At 42.1% G+C, this 24,657-nt stretch overlaps 2 protein-coding genes across 18 annotated transcripts in view; one reads left to right on the plus strand and one right to left on the minus strand.

The window, feature by feature from the left end:
- B3GNT5 (UDP-GlcNAc:betaGal beta-1,3-N-acetylglucosaminyltransferase 5) overlaps nucleotides 1–22,939 on the minus strand; it is a 44,622-nt gene extending 21,683 nt beyond the window's left edge. The window contains exons 1-3 of one of the 14 annotated variants that reach the window (XM_082766812.1): nucleotides 21,396–21,668; nucleotides 20,506–20,718; nucleotides 4,173–5,756 (exon numbers count right to left, since the gene is read on the minus strand). In XM_082766812.1, coding sequence (XP_082622938.1) covers nucleotides 4,303–5,427 — 1,125 coding nt within the window. In that variant the 5' untranslated portion in view covers nucleotides 5,428–5,756; nucleotides 20,506–20,718; nucleotides 21,396–21,668 and the 3' untranslated portion in view covers nucleotides 4,173–4,302. Of the gene's footprint in view, nucleotides 1–4,172; nucleotides 5,757–10,307; nucleotides 10,829–19,503; nucleotides 19,758–20,037; nucleotides 20,155–20,505; nucleotides 20,719–21,122; nucleotides 21,275–21,306; nucleotides 21,670–21,730; nucleotides 21,842–21,939; nucleotides 21,960–22,870 lie in introns of those variants that run through there. The other 13 variants (XR_014318089.1, XM_082766809.1, XM_082766808.1 and 10 more) reach the window with 13 other exon arrangements.
- MCF2L2 (MCF.2 cell line derived transforming sequence-like 2) overlaps nucleotides 1–24,657 on the plus strand; it is a 117,211-nt gene that overhangs the window by 39,378 nt on the left and 53,176 nt on the right. For all 4 annotated transcript variants that reach the window (XM_082766800.1, XM_082766799.1, XM_082766801.1 and 1 more), the window contains one exon: nucleotides 159–247. In XM_082766800.1, the coding sequence (XP_082622926.1) occupies nucleotides 159–247 (89 nt within the window). The remainder of the gene's footprint in view (nucleotides 1–158; nucleotides 248–24,657) is intronic.

Here is a 24,657-nt window from a genome sequence, read left to right on the forward strand (position 1 = left end):
TTCTTGATTTTCAATTTGCACATCTAAGTCGATTATTTTTTAACTTGTCAAATGACATACTAGACTGGTGATGTGTTTATTTTTGTAAAGAATTAAAGTTCTCTATATAAAAGTATCAGTGATTAAGTATTTTCACATTGTGTGTGCTTTCCATTCAGATCGAAGTGATGCATGAAGCTAGTCAAGGCGGATCTAGCAGAGTCTTGGTGATGAGCGAAAGCGATGAGAACCTGTCAACAAGGAGGAGGTAAGGCTGTGTGCTTTAGTCATTATGTGACATAACTCCTTAGAATAAGCCTTGCTCATCTTATTTAGTAGTAAAGATCATCTCATGTTCAGGAAACTCTCATTTGACTATATGGCTTTGATACGCTTCTATTTTCAAGTAGAAGTTATAATAATCTTGTCTCCCTTTCTAGAAGGTCTTGAGAAAGATCATACTAATTACATAACCTAAACAACCAAATGCTCAAGTCATTTAGTTTAACAAGAAATACCAAGCAAACCCAGTTTTGGTTGAACTTCACTGTCTCTAGGCCAAAGAGAATAATTTAAACCAAACTGCAACAAGCCCACAAAACAAACCCCACTCCTTACTACCTCTATTTCTTTTGTTTTCTTCAGTATAATTTAAATAATTTATATGTACATTATGTCTGTCTCACATGGGTACACACTAAAATTGCTTGATACAGGAGTACAAGTCTGAAAACACTAGCTTGTTAATACACTGTGCTATACAAGTCAGAGACAGCAAAATGCAACGTCTCAATTTGTAGTAGGTTCGAAGTAATCTTATATACTATGAAAATAATGTCTATCACTGGTTACCAAACTATCAGCTAGTTTTCAGAAAGTACAAGATGTTATTTGAATAGAATTTATTTAGGTAGATACACATCTCTACAGGAATGATTGCCTCAAAAGAACATATGATTTTGGAAGTTAATATTAACAATAGGCTAAGAATCTAGTACAAGGCATTTTCCCACAACTTTAAACCTGGAAAGTTGCTAAACAAATTTTTAAACTGCCTCCTTTCTTGAGAATTCCAATTTCACGTTTCCACCCCCTCCCCCTCAAAAGATCTGGAGGTTTGGTTCACAGTAGAACAGACAGGAAGGATAGAAAAGAAGAAAAAAAATCAGTTCAAAGTCCTCTAAGAGAGTACTCAGAATGGTAATTAAGCATCAGAGCTGAGCTTGTCAGCTACAAAGAAAGCAACAAGAAACTCACCAGCTTTTTTATTTTTTATTTTTTTTTTAAAAAAAGAAACAAGTCTGTTTATTCAAATCAAGTTTTACAAAACAATTGTATTTTGTGGTAAAGAGCAAAATTTAAGAATAAATATTGAACACTTTGTATAAAAATTAGTAATACCAAAGGGAAACTGATGCAAATCAAACAAACAGGTAAAAACAACTTTAGCATTAAACATGCTGTGCAACAATGTCATACTCTTAATGAGGCATAACCGACCATTCAGGCTGATACAGTTTTATTTGTAGAAGTAAAACCTGACAGCCCAGCATTGGAGCACCAAGACAATTGTTAAAAGAGGTTCCAGTTAGAGGTGTCAAATGTTAAATCAGTGTTTAGAACCAGAGAGTAAGTTTTCTAACTTTTTTTTTTTTTTTAAAGGAGTGCCTTCATGCTTTCATTTTTATTCATAAGCAACTTCCTTTTTCACTGCAGCAGAAGAAAATGCATGCTACAAACATCAAGGTCCTTTTAAGTCTAAGAAACAATTCAAACTAAACTCAAACTAGCTATAAAACAGAAGTATTTCAATGGTCAAGTGACTTTCACATAATGGCAAACTGCATTTAAGCAGTGTTTTAGATGTTAGCTAAATCACTAACCTATAGAAGTTTAATCTACTTCCAACTCAGCTTGTAGAAGTGAAAACATTGCTGGAAGAAATTGTAGTCTTAGTAGTACACATTGGTTATACAGAGCGTGTGTAGACCCTCTTTCCCCTAAAGTGAATGGGGTGACTTTTTCAGTAGTGCAATTTTGCTGTGCACCTCACTAATTTAAACAGCCCACAACAGGTCAGAGATCTGATGAAGTCTTTCTTTCAAGTACTGAATAATACTTCCTCTGTGTGTACCACCACACCCTGCTAGAGCCAACAGATTGTAGAGCTAGGTTTGATGGTTTGTTGTGTTCTATTTCTTGTTTGTTCTAAAGCATCCTCGGATTATAATCTGAGTCTGTTTAGGCAAGGACATGGAGTTCCTGAACTACAGCTGTTGCAGTCTATTTTAATGCTGACAAGTGAGTTATTTGTAGGCTCTATATACCCAACATTTGAGTCCAGTTGGGGTTTTTCCCTCCCTCCTGGAAATCTACTTAGAGTTACATATTCCACTTAGTTCCAGTAGTTACGTAACATCCATCTGAAATAGCAGTTTGAAGAACAGACAGCAAGCTCAGTGCTGTTTGTCTATGCTAGCATATACCATTAGCCATTCAAACCCTTAAAACAAAAGCAGCAGCATTTAAACAAAGTTTACCAGTTGCAGTTTAAAACTGCTGTGCCACATACATCTGTTGTAAAGTTAGAAGACAAATTAAGTAATTCACTGCTCCACATTGCTGTAGCAGCAAGAAACTTCAGGCAGAAGAGAAAAGGCTAGCTTTAGACATCTTAAAAAGCAAGTAGCATTGCTCCTGTATATAGTACATTTCTGGCAGATCCAAGAACTGTGACAGATAGTTAGTAATTTGCAAGCTTTGGGGTCATTTGTTATTGCTGTGCTGATAAACGTGACTCATTCAATCTTTCACAAGTAGTTTCATGACACTACCCACACAAGAACTCATTCCAGCATCAAACCAGTTCACAAACAATATCTGACTGTACCTTGTGCAGTCTGTGTATCCACTCCAGGGAGAGCTACCACAGGCTTTGCAATTAGCAACTAAATAACCTGTACTGGAAACCTGTGAAGACACCATCAGTGAGATAATACAAGAAAAGACAGAAGAACCTTGTTTTTACAAAGTTTATATGGCACCACAGTACAACTCATAACAACTGGAGTTTCAATACCACCTAGTTCTATCCAGATTTACAATGCACAGGTATTTTTGTTCCTCTACGGGTGATATTATTCAACTCTATTCAAGAGTTTTGTGGACACAGACTACCCTGAAGCTGTAAATAATCTCTTGTCTTTAGGAAAAACTTCAGGTTTAGTGATTTTCATTTGTGTACTGAGTTTGTGGTTCACCATCTCCCTGTCCCTTCACCGTGAAGTCAAAACCTCATGCAGAAAGTATTCTCCTTATTTAACAAATATAAGCAAGAAACATTGCTCTTTCAAGTCAATAACAACTTCAACTATAAAATTCTAAAGGAATACAGCTATGACTTTTGCTTGCTTTTCACCTTTAGAACTATGAATATAGGACAACAGAAGAATTGTTAAAAGAAAATAGGCCTTAAATGCATTTAGTCTATTTGCTTATTAGAGATTGGATTAATTATACAGCTTCATTTTTTCAGAAGGCAGAGATTAACACAACCAATTGCGTAAGTAACGTTAGATTTTCTTCCTTTAAAGTTTACTTCTGATCTAAAGGGAGCTCATTTGTTACTTAAAAGAACCAAGTCAGAGGGCACTCAAACAGTTTTCCTTACGTCAAAGACTTAGAGAGCTTTGAGAAAAGAATTGTAGCAGGTCTTTACTTCTAGTACTGTTTGCTTCATGGAAAGTATACCTGGACCTGCATAACTGACAAACAGAAGTGCTGAGGACTTGTAACCAATTTACTTTGTTTTAGACTAGTACAATAGTCTCATTGACTCAGTTCTATTTTCCTCTTATTTTGAGAGGTCTACTCCATTTTGATATAGTTTTTTTTTTTTTGAACCATATGCCTTAGCTCACATTGCTTTTTAAAAAAAGCTTCAAGACGTACTGAATCAAGTTCAAAGTAAATGCCATTTTCACCAAGCACTTCAAATTCTAGAAGCCTGTTATAGTTCATTTAATGATCACACAATCCAGACTCATCCTGTGAAACATGTAAAAAGCATGTAAAAACAAAAAACACAACAGGCTACAATGTAGAAAGTTGCAGTACAATAGGAGAGCTATTCCAATAACCGTTTCTGAACAGAACCTGGGACCATCCTCCTCCCCCTTCCCTGGTTCACCCCCCAACCCCCACCCCAGCTATTCACATTTAAGTTCTACCCTCTTTTCACACTTACACATATTTTGAATAAACAGCTAAGAAGTTTGTTGTTCTGTTTTGGCTCAGTGGATCTTCAACACAGATATTCAAGTATTAAGAAAATGCAGCTGAACAGGGATATGTGTCCTCATAGAATAGTTTACAGAGAAGTACAATATTAACTATTCTGCAGTATACTCTACCCCAAAACCCCGAGGAAATCTTTTTAACTTCGGGATCTGTAGCCTGCTTCCAGAGACGGTGAAGATCCTCTACATGTCCATGAGATGTCATCATTTTGTTGTAAATGCAGGGATGATACGGAGCCTTTCCTTCCCCAGAAAAAAATACATGGTATTGTGGTACAATTCCCATTTTATTGGCACAGAGGCCCATGAAGACATCATCTATATAAAGACTTGTATTGAGAGTCAATGAAGCCTCGTATACTTTAGCTGCTACATCACTCGATATTACATATGCAGCTCCTGCTGTGTAGTCAGGATAAGAGGGCCACTGGTACATTTCATATGGAACATAGTATTTGCTAGTCTTGTCTCTTACGGGAGGGGATCCACGATGAACACGGCCAATCCAGAGGTCTTGAACACCCATTTGTGCTAGACTTTGGAGATAAGCAACAAGATTTGGCATATGGATAAATATATCATCATCTGCAGACATAATAAACCTGGCATGAGGACAGTAGGCATTCACCCAGCTAAACTGTAGAAGTAATTTAAGAGTAAGATTGTGAAAAGTATCCAAGAAATCTTGCTGAATCAAATCATTGTATTTCTGGTCTTCCAAATATAGTTTTCTTTGCTGCAGATGATCTGAGGGTCGTCCTAAAGCAAACAGAGTTTTAATATTGGCATTAAGTTTAGACTGAACATATTTCTCATTACCCCAAGTTTGTCGAATCGCATTCCTCCGATGATGGTTTTCAGGAGAAGTCTTCACAAGCAACAGGAGAAGAACATCCTGCTGTTGACATTTCTCTTCATGGTTGATGAAGTACTGGTAGCTTGATACTCTGTCCAGGTCTTCCCTGTTGACAGACAGGCTTTCATTCACAAAACTGTAGCTATTTATGAGGTATCTGTATGAATAGGACTTCATATGGCTTACAATGTGATTATCAAATGGTTCCCAAAAAAACATGAGACATAGTATGAAACAAGTGGCAAATAACTGCAAAAACTGGCATTTTCTGACTCTCCTAGGACTAACAAACATTCTGATGCAGTTCTTGTAATCCTTATTCCTGTTCAGGATCGGTGTTTTTAGAGTGCCCGTGTTTTAGCTTGAGAGCAGTGTCACCCCTTCAGGATAAGTGTCTACTGTAAGGCATGTTGTCTTTCATTCAGTAGCCTTGTAAAGCCAGCTTCCTTCACAGATTTCACAAGTCATATTTCTCAAAAAGATTTTTCTTCTGTTGGAAGAGTGCAGACAGTTTTGAAAGATGGGACTTGCATATGAGTTTTTTCCCTTTGTGGCATCTTAAAGTGAACACTGGTTCTAATCAGATCTTCTTACATGCTGATTTTCTTCATGAAGATGAGTACCTACCAAATGTAAGAAGAGGAGGGAGGAAAGTTTCAGTGAGTTGCTATTAACCCATCTGGTTTTATGTTCTGTCAGGGAGACTGACTTTACTGAGACATTCCCAATCACCACTCATCTACATAACCGGCCCCCTCCCCTCAAAAACCGGCAACAAGCTAGGGGCTGTCAGTAGCCCAAAACTTCCCTGAGGTTAGGAAAGGAAAGGGGGAAGCTGATGCGGAGGCTTCAGTTCTGACACAAGAAGCTCTTAGGAAAACCCACCGCCATTAACCAGATGAAAACATTTTGTTTAAATTCTTTAAGCTGGGAAGCAAGCCACACAGCATACAAATGACTGAGTTTACAAACTGTCTTTGGGCAGCCTGTTGAAGAGCGAGGCCCACACAGACACCAGTGACAGCTCCCCGGTGTCAGAGGGCTGGGCCCATCCCAACGGTCAGGGCTAGCTGCTAGGCCTCACCCCCCTCATCCCCACCACCGGTCCCTCAGGCAGCCACTTTCCCCCTCTCTACCACCCCACCTTGACCAGGCTCTCAGAGAGGATATTGGGGCCAATGGGGGCTGCCCTCGTTCCCACCTGGGAGAGGGACACGGGAGTGCAGGCAAAGCGGGGCTGTCGTCACCTCAGCGCAGCCCCACAGAGCTTCTCACAGCCAGCAATAACGGCAGAGCCAGGCCACCAACCCTGTGGCGTTCTGAGGAGGATGGCGGGAAGGGGCCACTGCCACTTTGCCCCCTGACCACAGCCGGGGTAGCACCACACCAGCTTTGTCCAGTGTGGTCCTGCCCCAGCCATGGAGCCCCTGGTGGCCTGGCAGGCAGGGCACGGGTGTTGTTCTCCCAGCTCAACCCTATGGGCAGGCTTGTAGAAAGTAAGCGGCCATTTCAGCCTGCCAGAGCGTGACTGAAATGAGATATGAACAGAATTGTGCTCCAATGAAACTCATTACCAAACACTCCATGTATCATCCTAAAACCTGTACTTTCTAGCCAGTGGTGCAATAGAGACCATCTGCAACCAAGCTCAGGTGAAGACAGGTTACGCAGCATGTTGCAGCCGCTGGGGCCAAAAACTCCTCCTCAGTTTGGCACCCCTGTCATAGCTACAGCTGCTAATATCAGGCAGCTACCATCACAGGGCTATTCTCACTGATATCAGCTAGGGTTTTAGTGAAGAATCTAAAAACCACAAAGCCACACAAGTCCAGCCTTCTTGCCCTGCAGTTTCTAAAAGTCAGTTCTTACGTAGGGGAGACGTGACTCCAGCTACACTAAACAAGAACATCCCAGAAGAGTAGCTACCTGCTCGTCCCGTAAAAACCCAGGGTGAGCTCTCAGAACCAGAAATGTAAGACTGACACACACTGGAAGTAAGGCACCGCATTAGCTAGGCACTTAGTGCAGGCAAACACAACCTCTGAAGCAAGAGAACATGAGCTATCGCTATTACATTAGAAGTTACGTGCAACACAAGTTTTTTGAGAGATTATTTTACCCATTTGGAGGTCTTGCAATTGGACGGTATTAGGAGAAACCAACTAGATAGCGATAGTAAAAGTTGATGCAATTTTATAGTGTAGTAATCTAATGCAGGGAGGAGGGCTGACTGCTCAAAATGGAAACCATGGACTGGTGTGGCTGAAGCTTGCAGACTGCAGTGCATAACAGAAAAGCTGTATAGGCAGTTTGGTGAATAACAATCAGTCAGCACTTTTTATAGTATCAGTTTAAACCCGTTTTATTTTGGAAACATTAAGTTAAACAATGCACCTCAGAGTTATAAACTCAGCAACTTTATAATAGAATGCTACTGCAGAGCTTACTCTTGTTTCAGATGAAACGAACTTGAACAAGGAACTGGACTGTCACAGAAACACAGAAATTTGTTAACTTCTTTTGGGGAAGTAGGTCTGAAAATATCCACTACTTCCTGAAAGTGGGGTTAAGTTTTAGTTTTCCCCTCTGTCCTACATGCTTGCGTGTGCTTTTCTCCAGAAAGTCTACACTCTGCATGAAGTTGGCCAGTTAACACAAATGCTGCAGCATTGTAAACTGAATTGGGTGAGGCAAAGTGTACATCAACTTGTTGACATATATAGCAGGTGTCACAAAAAGGAAAGAAAAGTAGAGTTGCACTATAAAGCCTTTGGCAATATCCAGTCATCAGCAGAGAGGAGGAAAAATAAAGGTGACTCAGCTTCAGTGGTTAGGTTGCCCACTGCCATCAGGATAGCTTAAAAACAGCTGACTGACTTTCTCAAGAAAGTAGAGGCAGCACAAGGCAAGGTACTTGTACTTATTTGGTTAGTTCAGAAAGCCTAGTCACCACGTACAGCGTTTTTGGATTGTGCTTTGATAACAGATTTTGGCAAAAGTCTACAACTACTCATGTCATCTGGGCAAAGGGAGAAGTGAGAGAACAGTCAACACCACAAAGTGTTAACTTGAGACTAATATTGAGGCTAACCTATGTAACAGTTGTTGCTACTAGGGAAGACTAAATACACCTCAGAAAAATCCCTACCAAAATATCTGTGCAAACAGCTTTAATTTACAGAGAAGATACAGTGGGGCGATTTTAGCATAGATCAAGTCTCCTGCTCTCTAGTATCCCCTCCAAAAAGAGAGATGCTGGAAAGAATTTATTATTATTATTATTTTAATTCTTCAAGTTGTTCCTTGAAGAAAAAAAACAAGCCCTAAAATCAACTTACAGGCTGTAAGTTGAGCCTCATTTGATCTATTCCAGAGAAATTAAATCAGCATTTAGCTGAGAGAATTTAAGAACCCTCCTCAGAAACATGTCCTTCATAAAACTTAAATGCAATTATAGATAAACAATACCGATGACATTTAAAGAGGCTTCCTTCTCCCCCACACTGTCTCCCTCAAAAAAAAAAAAAAAAAGAGCCCAGAGACTTGCAAAGGTGCTGATACCCTAGAATCATTTTCACCAAAAGAACTTTATAGACATTCTCAATACTGATCCTTTGGATTAGTTATGCCCTCCTCCCCTTAACAGCTGCCTCAACCTGTACCCCACAAAAGCTATTTATTGACAATGGATTCTTAATTCTGAGGGGGAAAAAAAAAGCCTTCTTCCTAGGAAGAGGAAACTGTGGGACAGAAGATAAAACCATGCTTGACAGTCATTTTCCAGACCATAACTAAAGCGTTTTTGCCTCTTGGTGTGCATTTTCTTACTTGTGGCTTGGAAGCTTTTAGATATACTCTGAGATTGGAGACAAACTGGGAGAATCATGCACTCAAACAGTTCCTGTAGCTGCCTTCCCTTCAGGTGTATCTAAAAACACAACTGTGTGGTCCTCCCCCAGTTGTTAGTACTGAAAGTTTTTTTCACTCTGCAGCAATCCTACTTTTCCTAGATGGGTCTGTTTATTTAACCTGTTGGTACTACCATAAGCACAACTGTGTCATTTGAATGTAGCAACTGTTCACAGCTCAGTACTTTACATTCTGTAAATATGCTAGCTCCATTTTCATCCCAGAGAAGTATTACACAATAGAAAGTCTTTGTGATGATTTGTAGAGTGAACACTGAAAAGCAGATCCCTAGGGAGCTACTTCGAGCGTCCACAGAAGTCAGCATTTGAAAGAAGTTAGTATGAAGTCAATTTCAGGGTAGAAATAGAACAGTTTTGTTTTGGAAAATCCAGTGAGGAGGCAGAGGAGGCTAAAGAAACAGACACCTCAGACATGAACACAGACATTTGTGGGAGGGACCCCAGAGAAAACTCTGACACAAGAGACTGCCCCACAAAAGAGATTCCCTACCACCACCCTGAGAGAAACCTAAACCCAAGAAGAGACCCGCTGAGACCGCCCAGAGGGAACATTCCCTCACCCCCAGCTACAAAGTTTGTGGTACAATACAAAGGCTGGGTTTCAATTCATCTGTAATCAATTTGACACAGCACACCCCCAAATTACATCTGGTTTTAGAACAAAGATTATCAGGTATATTTCTGTCTTGTGCAGAAGGAAAGAAACATAGTTTAGTTCACAAACAGCTTTCTTAAGCAATGCAGGATATTCTAATAAACACTTTAGAGCTTTTTCTTTTTTAAAAAACAAACAAACAAAAAAAACAACAAAGACACTACCAACAGCTTGTAGCAACAGTCCCTTTCTCATCAACTCTTGCATGGTATTTGGATAGACTTAAGCTTGGTCATCTTACTGGAGATAGAAGGAACTGGTTACTTAAGGGATGAATGAATGACAGGCATTTCTCTGCTTAGTTACAGACAGACAGACTCAGCTCTTCAGATTAAGGATATTTCTAGCTACAGTCAATTTTGTTTCATCCAAATGCCAGCTTTGGTGCCCACATTATCCCTTTTATTTGGCTTGCAGCATATGACAGAAAGACCTCAAGGAAGCAGCAGCCCTTCAGCAAACTCAAATATTTATGAAGTTAAATGCTCATTCTTGGCTGTGCCAGAGAACAGCTAATTAGTTTAAGGGTGCAGTTCCATGCAATTGAACTCAATAAAAAGGTTACTGCTGCCAGCTGAGGATGGCCTTACACTCATTCTTTCTTCATCCCTGTCCTCTCATCACCACCACGCAGATCTCCTGCAGCTTTCATCAGCTCTGAAGCTTATCTAGTTGCTCAGGAAATCAAGTTCAGCTCACTCCTTCTAAATTCTTCCTCAGAAACCAACCTGTTGAAACAGTGAAGTAACAGCAAGCAATTTATTTAGGTCAGGCTGTATCTAGGGGCAAAACTGAAGTTACAAGAGGACTCAGGGGTTCTGTTTTGCAGAACCAAAGTGTTACATTCATTGTTTCTGAAGCTTTCACTTTCACATAAGGCTTGAAAGTAGCCTAGTGTTACTACAAGAAACTTGAAATCCTGGGACAGGCTTCTGGACTGTAGTCAGGGCAGCCCTGTCACTCAACTACCCCAGATCAGCTTCTTTGATAGTGCTTGCTTGATATTGCTTCATCCTGCTAGACTTCCCATGTCACATGGACCCCAGCTGCAGCACCACTTCCCCTGAACCACAGGAACATATCCAACAAGAGAGGACAGAAGCCAGACAGCACAGGGTCTAGGATTAGCACTGCCTGGATTTCAGTTCAGGAAGAATTGTCAAGCCTAGTATAAGAATGAGATGATCCTGAAAAGAATACACTGGATTTTCTTTAAGCTTTCAAAGTCTGAACCCTGTAGCTGCGGCCTAAACAGAGAACACAAATTTTGGCATGTTTGAGCCTTTTCATTGTTAGGTAGAATTTAAGTTTTGCAGTCCTTGGTTTCTGAGCAATTTAAACAGTTATAATCCTTATAAAATTAAACTCCATCTCCACCAGTATTCCTGTACTGCCTACACTAGAAGACCAAAGAAAATTTAGCCTTAACACATCAAATAAACATGTAATTGTGTTCTGATGGCTTATCAGTTTCCCCTTCCTAGTAACTAGAGGCTAAGAAGGTATGTGCCTATGGTAATGGAAGCAAGGCCTGAGCTGATTTTGCTACTCACAACTTCAGCTACAAGATTTCACAACTCGGTTTCTCACAATTTTTTTCATTTACCGGCATGTCTTCACAAGTCGTGTTATCTGGCATTTCTGCCCTGGCCTATATCCTTCTCCTTTGCTCCCTTGTATTTGAAGAGTTTGTACACTAACAAGTTGCATTGAGAGGATATTCAAGTTCCTCATATGAGCTGTACCAAGAAAGAAAACTGAACAGAAACAAGTCACACCCAACACTACAGTGACAGATGTTTTAGAAAAAAACGTCATAAGGTCCTTAACTGATCCTTCCTTCCTACAAGGAAGGATCCTACTTCCTCACAAGCTCCAAGACTGAAAGAAACCATCCTCCAAAGAACACTTCAAGTAGTGTCAAAACCTCCCCTGCTACACATTGTTCCGTACAAAAGTAGTGAGAGATGGGAGTCAGTTTGGACAGTTATCACTTCAGAAAAAACATCAAGAAGATAACAATCAAAAAGAAGCAGCAGTGTTAGAAAGATGAAAGTGTAGAAAGACAGGTGATAAGAATTGCATCAATAAGGAACATAAATGCAGAAGTGACAAGGTTCAGTTTTGAAACCATTTAACCCATTATATGCAATTTCACACGCAAGCTTTGCCTGCTCATTTTATAGTTTACCTACAACCAGGGTACAGTTTCCGGTAATAGTCGAGTCAGCATTAAATGCTCTTTGTGCGTGCATTGAGGACTTCAGATTGAACACAGACCCAATTAAGATGTCCAACATCTTCCTAAACCTGAACTTCTGTAGTTGCTCAGTCAAGAAGAATCCCTCTATTAAAAAATGCATTGAAGTACAGCACTCTCAGGAGGACCTTCATATCAGAGAAATAATTCAGCAACACATAGGAAAAAAAAGCGAGTCAAAAGCTGTAACCACTTGTTGCTTCTCATTGATCTGCAATGTTTGCAATTGCTGAGGCAATCTCTGAAGTGTTGGTTGGCAGAGAAATTCAAAAGGATGGCAAAGTATTAGATGGCAATTGAGTAAAGCATTTTAGCTCCTTCGGGGTTGGAAGCAAGACATATTGTAAAGGATTAGGACTGCCAGGAAACAGCTAATTGCCAGCAGAGGTTTAGTTCCTAGAGATATTTTATATGTGCTACAGCAATTGGGTGAAAAGGACAAGAAGGATTTCTTCCATTTCCTCTAAAATGGAGCAGCATGCTTCCTAACTGCTATGAACAAATCTAAGTGGAGGCATCTGCTAGAAGGTGGAGGGAGGCTTGCCTTCTTCTCAAGTTGCTTTCAGCAGGATCAGTTCCCTAGAACAGCGACTGTGCAGAGCAGGAGAGGTATAGGACCACCCCTTTCAAGCACCAGTCTACAATGACTGTGATTTTCAGTTGCTTTAACTTGCTATAGCCAACGTAGACTATTCACCAGACAAGCTACGAGGGAGGATTGTTTCCAAGTATAAAAGCCTACAAAATATGAATGATTTAGTAGCTCAAGGGATTTTACATAAAATACACAAGCACCAACATGAAGTTCTGTGCTTTTGTGCTAGACTGAGCTAGTGAAAAGAGCTAGTTCTTTGCACTGCCTGTAAGGGTAATATTCTAAAGTTTCAGAGTCTGGCAGTTACATGATTGAGGCCACATGCCCTCATTTTCTGCAAAGGTTGATGAAATATGTACCAACTTCCATGCAGGCAAGTCAGAGCTCCAAGAAAGCTCCAAAGGCTGTAACAGTACCTATAGTACAACCCAACACATGTTTTGGCAGATGGCAGTGATGAGCTCTAATACTATCCTGAGCAGCACTCTGCATTTACGTAAGCTCACTTTCATAGTGCTAGTATTTAAAAGATGTGCCAGACTGGTACACATTCCTTTCGAATCCCATGTACTAAAGCAGAAGTATACACAAAACAGGCAGAGCACATTAGCTACCTGTTAATAATATTACCCACCACCAGTGTGAATGGCAGAGCTTGAATTTCAAAACCATAGTAGTAGGACATAGTATTTACACACCCTGATCTGTTCGGTATAAAAAGCCAAACTGTACTCGTTTAAATTCACAGATAAAAATCTGTAAGAGAACAAGCACTTGTGATAAGCATCAGTACCACGGAAAGTTAGAGCTGCCATTTCCTGTTAATGGTGGAGAAACATCTTTTTCATTCTACAAGGAAGACGAAAGCATATGCACGCAGGACCGTCATTTTCTTGAAGAAAGAAAAATGACAGAAAGGAAAAGACAGTAAGAATTACCAGAAATACATGAACTGCCATTTCACGTTTAATAGCCATAAGTAGTGTGCAGGTTTCAAGAAAAGGTATCTTAATCTTAAGTTGAAGTTCAAGACATGATCAGTAGACTATATTGCAGCCAAGTTAGCGATGACTGCATGTGGAAACAAGTGCATCCTATTTATGCTCAGAGAGTAAGGAACTCAGTTGTTTGTAGTGGTGGTCAGCAAGATACTGCTTTGCTTATAATCCCTTATCTTACATGATTGACTGACTGCAATTGCAACCAATTAAACACACCTCGTGACTTCAAATAAGGTAACTCTTTGTAAAGAAATGAACACATCTGCAGCTTGTTTTTGTCTGAGTGCCAGTGCCCAGTTACTCAATAACTGTTTGTAAAGGTGGTTTCCCCACTGTCACTTTTTTGTTTAGTTCTCATGATTGCTGTGTAGGTACCACTTCAGCAAATACTTTAAGAAGTACCCCAAGCTAAGCAGCATCACAAAGGCTAGGTAAATACTGTATAAGCTTTCCAGTGCTACTGCTACAGGCACCAGTAACTATCCCACTGCACATTAAGCCGTTTCCTTTTGCTAGTAGAACTTCTGTCAGTTAAATTTTTATAAGGAAGTAAGAGGAAAAGCAACATGGAGAGCTGTACTGCTCAGTCAGTCTAGCCCACTATCTTTCTTTTCAGTTTAAGACCTCATGTAGCCTCAAATTAAGAATAAATATGTAATTAGTTCTGCCCACACTGATCGGAGATTTTCCTAAGCCACACAATTTTCCCCCCACTTATCTGCTGGCTGTCCATACCACCAGTAGTAAAATTGACCAGCACCTACTTTGCGTTTGGTTTTTAGGTCCCTTGCTAATTTTCAGCAAGGTCCATCTCCTACTGCTTGCTCTGGAACAGGAACAGCGAGACAGCTACCCAACTCCTGTAACTAGGGTCATGGGCCACCTTCAGTTACAGGGAGGGAATAAGTGTTTTTTAAAGCAGTTTTTAGTTGTAGGAAGGTCAAAACTGCTGTTAGTCCCCAGAAGAAACTGCAGAGAGAACAGAAGCCATAGAGCTCCCCCCTCCTTCCCTAAAAGTTCTTCCACCACTACCACCCTTTCTATGGAGAGGGTCTGCCATTTACCTGTATTAGTGAAAAACCCACCCGAGAATCTTACTGAACATTAAGTAGTAAGGGAAGAAAGACACTTGTTTGCCAGAAGAAAACAACCCCCACCAAAAAAAAAAAAAACAACACCACAAAAACCTCACAAAGATGTAAATCTTTCAGAGCTCAGGTAGAAGCCTCACCTTTTGCAAGCCCAAGGTTCATTGCTGTTAGCAGTGCAAGGCTTACCCAACAGCTGCCAGGCCTTGCTGCATTCTGTAGCAGTTTTAACCTAATACCTAATGTAAGCAGCTAGGGTATCTGCCATGACAGACAACGCGGGAAGCAGTTGAGAAAGGCAAACAAATTTGACAAAACCTCAGGCTTCACCCCATTGCGTGGACAGGAGGAGTAAGTTTTAAGCAGCTACTCCACACTGGCCTCCTCTCACCAAACAGCCTAGTAACAGAAAGTTTTTTTTTTTTTTAAAAGCAGAATTAAAGCCATTGTAGGAGTCTAGTCTTACACAGAGACTGTCTAGTATCGCTCATACTCCTGCTTTGCTTTAAAATAAAAGTGAGCAATTTTATTCTCAGAACAATGGAAGCCCACCAAAAACAGGAAGAAAAACCTGCGTGTTATAGTGCTGAGCTTGGCTCCAGAACCCTCTTTTTGGTGTAGGAGAGAAACCAATTATCCTATTATGCAAAGAAAGTACTAGAAATATAATATAACCAGGAACACATCTTTGCCCTTTTTGTGTGCAGTTAACAGTCTTCCTGCTTCAGTAAGACTTTGGTCAGCACTTCTTATAGCCTCTAGAAAGCCCCCACCCTTCAATTTTATAGTAGATCATTTCTGGAACCTTATCTTAAAGCTTGCACAAGTAAATAATTATTCCATATCATTTGGAAGATTATAAATACACTTGATAAGCACTTGCAAGAACAGATAGGTACTGCACATTGTTCCCTTGGCTTCAGCAGAATCATGCCTTGTTCATGCTCACACCCTCCTGTTCACTGCTGTATGTAGATGTCAGCGACTCTTAAGCTGAAGAACAAGTGCTGTATTCTGCTTTGGGCTGAGAGAAGTGGAAGAGTTACTAGTGACCCTGTCCTGCTATTAATGGCTCTTGGATAATCGCATCTAATGGGTTCTTGTTTCATTAATAGGAAATTAATCTAGATCTAGTAAGCAGTTTGACTATATATTCTCCTTTTGTTTTACATTTGTGCTTCGTTTATTTCCTTAAGAGTTAATTCCAATTTGAGGTAGTTCAGCATAAGTCTGCTAGCACTATTTACACTGCATTTGCACGTGTTGAAAGAGTTCCTATATAGGTTTAATTTCAATAAAAATGTCAAATTTTAATTTTTGTTGCTGTATCTTGAATGACTAAGTTTTACTTTTATTGAAATTAAAGTTATGTAAGCAGCACCTGGAATTCAACCGAAAAGTCACCTTAACTGTAGGGGAATCATGTAGAAAGAGCGACCTGACTTGACTCTCCATTTCTCATCAGTCCCAACTTCAGACTGCCATTCTGAAGGCATTCATGAATCCTCCAGTAGCATAATGAGAAATTTCCAAGTGATTTTAAAGTCGACTGCATAAACATGTTAAATGCATTATGTGAAGAGGTATGTGTAGTTTGAGGAAAAGCAAACTCCTGTCAGTTCACAGTCAAATATGCTTTATATCAAAAGCTTTTGTTTCTCTCCTGTATTGAATCTACTTTCCAATTTACAGACTCTTACATACATGTTGGGGGTCTCCATGCATGTTTGCTCCTCTCTGGCTTGCTTGAAGCACCTCAGATTTGATGATAAAGTGGACGGAGAACCACCTCAAAAACTAAAGTAGCTGCAGATTGGCTGGAATAGCAGCAGCTCAAGGCTTTGTTGAAGCCTGCCTGCAAGATGGGTGGGATGAATTCCATTAATCCTCTCCCACTTCTGTGGTAACCAAGGAGAATTCTGGCCCTATATACAGCCCTTTCTGCCATGAAACAAGGCCAGAGACAGAACAGGAGACACTCATCTGCTTTTTGTTGTGAAATATGGGGAGCAAGAGCACTACAAGCCCACAGCAGCGAAGAACTGACACACACACTCCCACACATTTACGAGAAACGTGACAGTACAGCAGGCTGCAGCAAATGGCACTGCATCTGGCAGTTCCTTGTTTACTGTAGTTGAAGCGCCCTCTGAGACCTGCAAGCGGTCTGCTGGCCATCACAGGCCCTAGAACAGAGGACCACAAAGAATTCTTCAGGCCTAACTTCATGATTCAAACCAGATAACCAAGGAGCTGTACCATCCTCCCAACACGTTTAGTAGGCAGTGAGATTTCTTTAAGACCATGGCCTTCGTAAATTAAATGAGGCGACTTGTGCATTTACATTTAGCCAGCAGTACTCATCTCTGCTCATGAGAAATAGATAGTAGGTCACACTATTTAATGATATCTAGAGTTAGTGAAAACACATGTTTATACACATACAACCCTCACACAAGACTAACGTATGGCCAGGAATATGGCTGAAATGCATACTGCACCAGATTCAGAATTGCTGCAAGGACCATTTAGTAAAACAAAACTAAGGAGAACCTAAAATGGAAGTCACTGCAAAACAGACCAAGAACACCAGTCTGTGAACTCTAAAAGGAAGGTACAAAGACAAGAGCTGAAGCATACATGACAGGGATGAACTTAGGGCAGAAGTAAACAAACAGAAAAACATTCATTAAAGAGCCCGATTGTGCTAGAAAGTTGAACTTTGAAATAATGCAATAGAAAGTCAGTACCCTTAGTTACTGTAAATCACTTTATCTTATCTTAATGGTACACTGGGATGTGTAAGATGTTCTAAGTGGCAAGTCCAAAGTGAAACACTAATCTTTCCTTAATTAACCAATTCATGTAGAAGAAAAGCCATCCATCCATTTCATAGGCCATGAAAGAGCTGAGCAGAGGAAGGGGGAACCCCTCCATATATGACTAGTAGTGGGGCTGGGGGAAGGGTTGTGGAAATAAGAGCCATAAGTTTCCTGCCTGCAGAGAAAAGGGCGCTTTACCTTATTTGGTACAAACTGTTTCTGGTCTCGTCAGAAATGAAACTGGTAGAACTTTAAAGTTTTAGGATGCAGCAGGAGAAGTAGTGTGAACAGAGACTGACTTAGTGGGACAGCAGTAATCTGGGGCAGACAAAATTCTATTTAAGCAAGTTTCCTCAGCTCTCAATGGAGAAAACTATCTAAAATATCTACCTTTGGTGATAAATCCTAGCACACCTCCCAACAATATGATCTGTGTTGATCAAAAAAGTTCTTTGCTTCAGAAGTTGTTTGGAAATCCCTGATGGACAGTTTGTCTTGCTGCACTGTGAAAGGTGACAGCACATCTTCAGAGCATGACAGTAGTCCTGGTAGTTCGGAGTGACCAAACACGTTTTATTCAAGTTTAAAACTACATCCAGCAGTATGTAGATGGTACCAGACAGTCAAGCTCAACCTCATGAAGCTGGTTCACAGCAAGCAAACTTGTTCTTTGCTATGAGACAGGAATTCCTACAGCTTATGATATTAGCAAGATGTAGACATGTTTCCTCAACAGTCCTTCAAACTAAGTTGCTTTCCCTTACAACATTGCCTTCTTTCAAGGTCATCTGTCCTCAGGCCATTTAGAATCTTGTAGGTTTTCCAATTCACTTAGGCATCTAGCAGTGACATCTCCAAGCCACAGTTTTATCTATATTAAGATCAGGCTACAAAACAACTCAGGCAACAGGTAAACTTCAGGGCTGGTAGAGGTTCACTCTAAAAAGATTCAATTCCAAAGCAAAGGAGTTGTTCCATCATATTTCTGTACCTTGTGGTAACTTTCCCACTGACTGCAGTCTTTAGGTCAAGAACCACCTTTCAAAGATCCTTCCATAGCACTTCCCCTTAATGCCAAGGGCATGTCCTATCCATGAAGCTTCTAAAAGAAGAAAAAACTCTAGCATCCCTGAGTGTCTTATTAGACCTTGAATACTTGAGATGCATAGATCAGGACTACTCGAACAGACCTCATTTTGGGATCTGGATCACTCTTCCAAGTGTTGCTGAGATCCCAGATACACAAGCATTTCCTGTATGAGCAAGGAATCTGTTTGTCACTTCTGGATAGCTTGACAGAGATGGACCACACTGCTTTATATTGGACTTTAAAGGTTGATTATTCAGTGCACCATGGTAGTAACTAACCAAAATAGCCTCACCCCAGATATTCAATGTCCTAGGAAGCTAAGGAGGATGCCTCACTATACTCTGCAAGCCATATAGAAGGAAGAGCTAGTAGTGCCACACTAATTCATCACTTCTATTGCCAATTCCAAGGCCAGCAGACCTACTACAGGAACAAAGTCACAGTAAATTTTCCCAGTAAAAACCGCTCATTACTTGTGTCCACCCAAGCCCTTGCAGTAAGTGACATCTTCAATTTAAAGGATTACCTAAACAATTCTTCAGGCATAGATTGATAGCCACGGGAGATGAGGCAATGTTTAGTACATCCTAAATGCCATAACATTATAGGTAAAGAATAACACTGCTTATTTGAAAAGCCGGTGGCTTACATATGCAATGACTTGCAGGATTTTCCACATGCTGCTCCCCAATCTGTAGGTGAATTACCATTCCTAGTTTCAGTACTTGCTACTCCAGTTTGGCCAGATGTCAGAGACACTGTCCCAACTACTGCTTTGGGCAGCATTAGTAACCAGCTTGCTTCTCAGTTTATGAAGAGAAAGAAAGCAGCAAGTGACACAGTTTTGAATCACTTAATGGAAGAGAACTAGTATAGCAGACACTGCTGGTAAATTTCAAAGCAGAAAAAAAAAAATCCACAAAGTCTTACCAGTGCAGGAGCCTGCATTTTCACTGAGATTACATTTCCATAGACATCAGATGATGGGCTTCCAGGAATCTAGTCCTGGGCAGGACAAACAACCAGTAGCCCCCTAACAGCAGCACAACACCCAGCTCGCTGTGATGCTCCAGCCTTCTGGGTACACTGCTGGAATATTCCACGGCTGTTGTTCTCAGCTGTGCTTCGCTATCTACTGCCCTGATCAACAGAAAAAGCTAGCATTTATACTGCCTTGGAGGACAACAGTTTTCCCCTTTTCCAAAACATTTATCCATTTCTTAAGCACATCCTTTCCCTCTTCCAACTGCTAGGAGATAACCAACAAGATGCATCACACAAACTAGCTTGAAACATTTGCACACACTACTGCTGAGAGATCCTCAGGCATAAGCCCCGGCAGGCAAGAGATGAGGATGCTCCAGCAGAGAAGAGCTGCCCAAATCGACTCCTCCACCTCCTCGTGCAGCCCCAAAACAACTTCAGGCTTTTTAGCATTGTCCCACACAACGCAGAGTAGCTTACAGCAGAGCCAAGCCGGTCTCCCACCTCCAGACAGACTCCGAGACCTTCCTGGGGAGCACTTCTAACAAAGCTGGCTGCCCTGAAGAGCTCAACCGCCTCCAGCGGGGTGCCCCTGCGCCCCCCCCGTGTCCTCCTCGGGGGCAGCCCCCAAGTCCCGGTCCCCCCGAGGACGACCCCGGCCCCTGCTTGGGGTTTCAGCGCCCTCCCCAGCGGCTGCACGGAGCTCCGGGGGGGACAGGGCACCGCTTCCAGCCACGCCGGGAAACAAAGGAGGGAACCGGCCCGGCCCTTCCCGACCGCCTCCCCGCCGGGGCGGGCACGCCTGCGGCCAGGGGAGGAGGAAAAAAAAAAAAAAAAAAAGAAGAAAAGAAAAAGAGGGAAAAAGCAGAAAACCAGAAGGTTTTAGAGCCGTACAGGCGGGCTGAGCACAAACGCGCTTCCTAACCGCGCTCGGTAAATCCCCCTTACTCTTAGGGCATTCTCTCAAGCCGATTATCTTCTCCGGAGCTCCCGCAAAAGAAGTTTGGGGAAGGGCGCCGAGGAGCGGCCGCGGTGCTAATGAGGGCGTTAATGAGGCCGGGGAGGGCTCGGGGCTGCCCCAACCCCCCGGGCCCGTGCTGCAAACCGCGGCCGAGCGGAGCAACTCCCAGCCGGATCGGCGAGTTTCTTGGGTGGGAAGGGCTGGGAAAGAAAGAGAAAAGGGCATAGGGAAAGAAAACGTGAAAAAAGAAGCCTTTTCCAGTAGGAAAAATAAGAATAAAAGCTAGTAATTGGGGGAAGGAGGGAAGCGGGAGGGGCTCCAGGGGCGGGGGAAAACAGCGCGGCTTTGAATGGGCTGCGGGAGGGAGCGCACCGCGCCGGGACCGGGGGGACCCTGCGGGGATTTGGGGGACCCTGAGGGCTCCCCGGCATTGTTTTGGGACACAAAACAGGCAGACAGCGGGCAGAGATGAGGCTGAAAGGGATCTGCTAGGACGATGCATAAAAGGCGGTAGGAAACGCACTGAAGTTTGGGGCTCGTTTGCCACAGAAATGTGCCAGCCCGCAGCCAAGCCGGCCTTAAGGGGTAAAAGCAAGGAGCTCACGGGGCCGGGCTGGAGCCGAAAACTTTGGGACAAAGCCGCCGGAAAATTTGGCTGATGCAGGGAACCGCGGCCAGGCGCCCCCTCCCCTGAGGAGCCCAGCCCTCGCCCTCCCTGCGGTCGGAGAGAAACACTTAGGGAAACAGCAACTTCTCGCTGATTTTAACCGCCCGGCTCCCCTCCTCACCACGGCCGGGGCTGAGAAGGGACCGAGCTGCCTGCTTTTGGCGAGGGGACGAGCTCAGGAACCGGGAAGGAGGGAGGAAAGACCCGCACCGACCTCGGGGGCTCACCCAGCGCAGCGGCCGGCAGCCTCCTCCTCGCCGCCTTTTCCTTCCTCGGGGAAGAGGACTCGCCCAGCCCGCTCCCGGGGCCGCCCCATTCACTCAGGATATAGGATCCCTCGGCTCCGGGAGCCAATGGGCTCCTCCTCCCCTCCTCCTCCTCCTCTTCTTCTCCTCCCCTTGTTCCTCAGTCGAGCGCCGGGGTTCCTCACCGCCTTGGCGAGTACCGCGCCCGGGGGTCAGCCGGAGGCGACCCCTGCTTCCTCTCTCCCGAGGCTCAAACCAGTTGCTTTTGTGGTCTGACGTCCCGATGGATCAGATTTATACCTTAAAAGGGAGATGGGGAGTCACGGTGCAGGCGTAGCTGTCGCTGCTGTAAGGCTCCGAGGGCTCCGCGCCCTCCCATAGCCGGCTGCTGGGTGCGGAGGGCACGGAGCTGGCTGAGGCTCTGCACGGCTTGGCTGGGAACATTCAGGGCAGGAAGGAAAGAAGAGGGTTTCAGGGTTTGGTTATTATTATTTATTTTTCCCTCCTACCTTGGCGATTTCTTTGCGTCATCCTGAGGAGGATGCCCTTTTCTAAACTCTTCTGAGCCGTTTTTAGACAGACCGGATTTTCAGAGGCTGAAAACGTGCCTGTGCCTTGCAGTGCTTCAGGCTCAGTCAGTCTCTATAGACAGATTGGGAGTATTTAAAAACCAAGTGATGCTAAGCGTTAGGAACGTGCCTTCCTTAAAGTCTTTTGCAAACTTTTTATAAAGAGGAAAACTAGGTTAGAAGAAAAAAAGCTGTTTCAAATTAGGCTGGAAAGCTGCTCTAACATTGTGCCTCGTGGGTTTGAGGAGGCACTCTGAGATTTCTCAATGAACACAAATATCAGACGTGGGCTCATTGTGTATCTTCTATTCTCCCACAGACTGTGATTGATCGAATTATTCCTGACCTCATCACTGAGTTCATAGAAACTTAACTGTTGCATATTATGGCCATTAGTGTTTGCTGTCACTTCACAACCATAAATCTGACAACATCTCTGCGAGTGAGGAATTGTTTTCTTTGTACACACAGGAGAGACAATGAGAGATATGAATTCTGTCGTCAAGGGCACCCAACAAAAGTAGAGCAAGGGTAAAAACCAAGCAGTTTTTTTTTTTTCCAATCCTACAGAAGGATGGGTTGCTTTGTAATATGGGTTTTGTTTGGGGAAACTTCAAGGGCTAAGGAGCTTTTCACTTGACCTCTCTTTTTTTCCTGCTCTATGTCTTAATATGAACCTTATAACAGCCTTCCCAGATTTCTCTTCATCTGCTTGATTCTGCCCCAAGACAAAACAGAATACTTTCCAGTTTTTGATTCACCGTAGCAGTAAAGGTTCATAGATCGTGTGTAAATTTGGCATGCTATTTAAACAGTATTTAAATAATAGTAAAAGTAACCTAATAAACAAAGCATCATTTATTCTTCTTACCCAAATGATAGTTGCTGACTTTCCCCCTAGTTCATAAAAGGCTTTTCATAAGTTTATCTTTCTTTCTTCCTTTCAGATGTCATCCCATTTGCACAGTTTTTCAGTAGTAAAACAGTATGAATGAGAAATTCTCAATGAGAGATCTTTAAAAAAACGTAGGTTAACAATTTCTTGGCTGCTGATAGCAGTTTTTCCTGTTTTCCTTTTCAGTTGAATTTAGTAAACCAGAGAGAAAAATAAAATAGCAGCTGGATTCTTCCTTCCACAGCTAAGTGTGAAAAAATAAAACTACACAGCATGACTCACTTGTGCTTCGACCAAATATTCCTACGCGCATGCATTTTAAACTTAATATTTACTATGTATGAGGTCAGCTTGCCAAACAAAGTCACCAAGTATTCTCAAGTCAGATTCTTCCAAAGTCAAATGTTCCAAAGCCATTTAAAGCAAAAACATTTCTGTGTTACCTGTGTTCTTGATAACAGTTTCTAGAAAACATCTTCAGGTAGCCACACTTTCAAAATCATGAAGTAGAAATATGTAATATACTTTTTAAATGCAAGGTGTGTATGGAGAAATGTGATTCAGATATAATTACAAGCTTGCAAGAATAGGGTTTGTGGAAAGCAAAGTCAGGTTTTTAAATTAAAGAACAAAAGTGACTGCTTCTGATCAGCACTATAAATAGACTTTGCTGTGATGGGGTTTGTTTAAAATTGTGTCCACTTCTCTTTTGAAAAGTGGCATCCACTCAGATCAACACCTTTTCACTTGTCCTCACTAATTTCCCATTTTGGTTGTTCTGATTTGTAAGAGGCCTTTCCATTAATGACATAAACAGACTTCAACCTGCTTCTAATCTGAAATTACACTGGGAGAGTGAATCACTCCAGGGATTTTATATAATAATAATAATAATAACAATTAAAACACACTTTCTCTGTTTCTTGCCTTTTTTGTTGTTGTTGTTTTAAAGCAAAATTCCATTTTGCCTCCTTACTCCAACAAAATATTCTTAGGGTCAGATCTTACATTGAGGTAAAAAGCCTGTTTAGAAATAAAACTCAACCTCTTTCCTTTCCCCCTGTTATTGGGGAAGACTTTTTCAGAATGTCACCCTAGCCATATCTCGTTTATTTTGACCTCTGCCCTTACGGAGATGCATAACAGGATGCATATTTAAACCAACACAGAAGGAAACAGCACGCTGTTTTAAAAGACGCTTCATGGGTGTTTTTGTCCAGGAAGTACCTACCTTGTTGGTTAACCATACTCATGCACTTTGGCACTGCACACAGGCTCAGGTTGGCAGAGGTGTCTCGGGAGCAGAGGGCTTTATTGGCACAGGCACTGACACTGGAGAACTGATGCAGAGGAGTGCAGCTGCGTGCTCGCAGGAACAGAATTTTACACTGGGTGCTTCCTCGAATGCACACAGCCCTCTGCTGCAGCCAGCCTCAGCTCTAGTTGGAGACCTTGGGCCCTATTTCAGCATGTAGAATGGAAGTGGATGAAAATTTGATAAGATTCAACTGAACAAGGAGAAGCACAGAGGTGTTAGTTTTGGGGAATGAATTGAGTTTTCTGCAGATTTGTGCTTGGTTGTTTTGCCTTTGCTGTTTCCTACTGCTGATGTGAACAGTGTGCTTTTAGCTATGCTTGCCTGGAGGGAGAGGCAGGTAGGAGGGAATTTCCCTGCAACCATTCTTTTCTAGAGAAGAAAAATTAACACAGAAGCTGGCTTACAATGAAGTTTTACAAGGAGGCTGGGATCAGAGGCTGCCGTT

This window comes from Aythya marila, assembly GCF_965140915.1.
Source record: "Aythya marila genome assembly, chromosome: 9".
NCBI classification, from domain to species: domain Eukaryota; kingdom Metazoa; phylum Chordata; class Aves; order Anseriformes; family Anatidae; genus Aythya; species Aythya marila.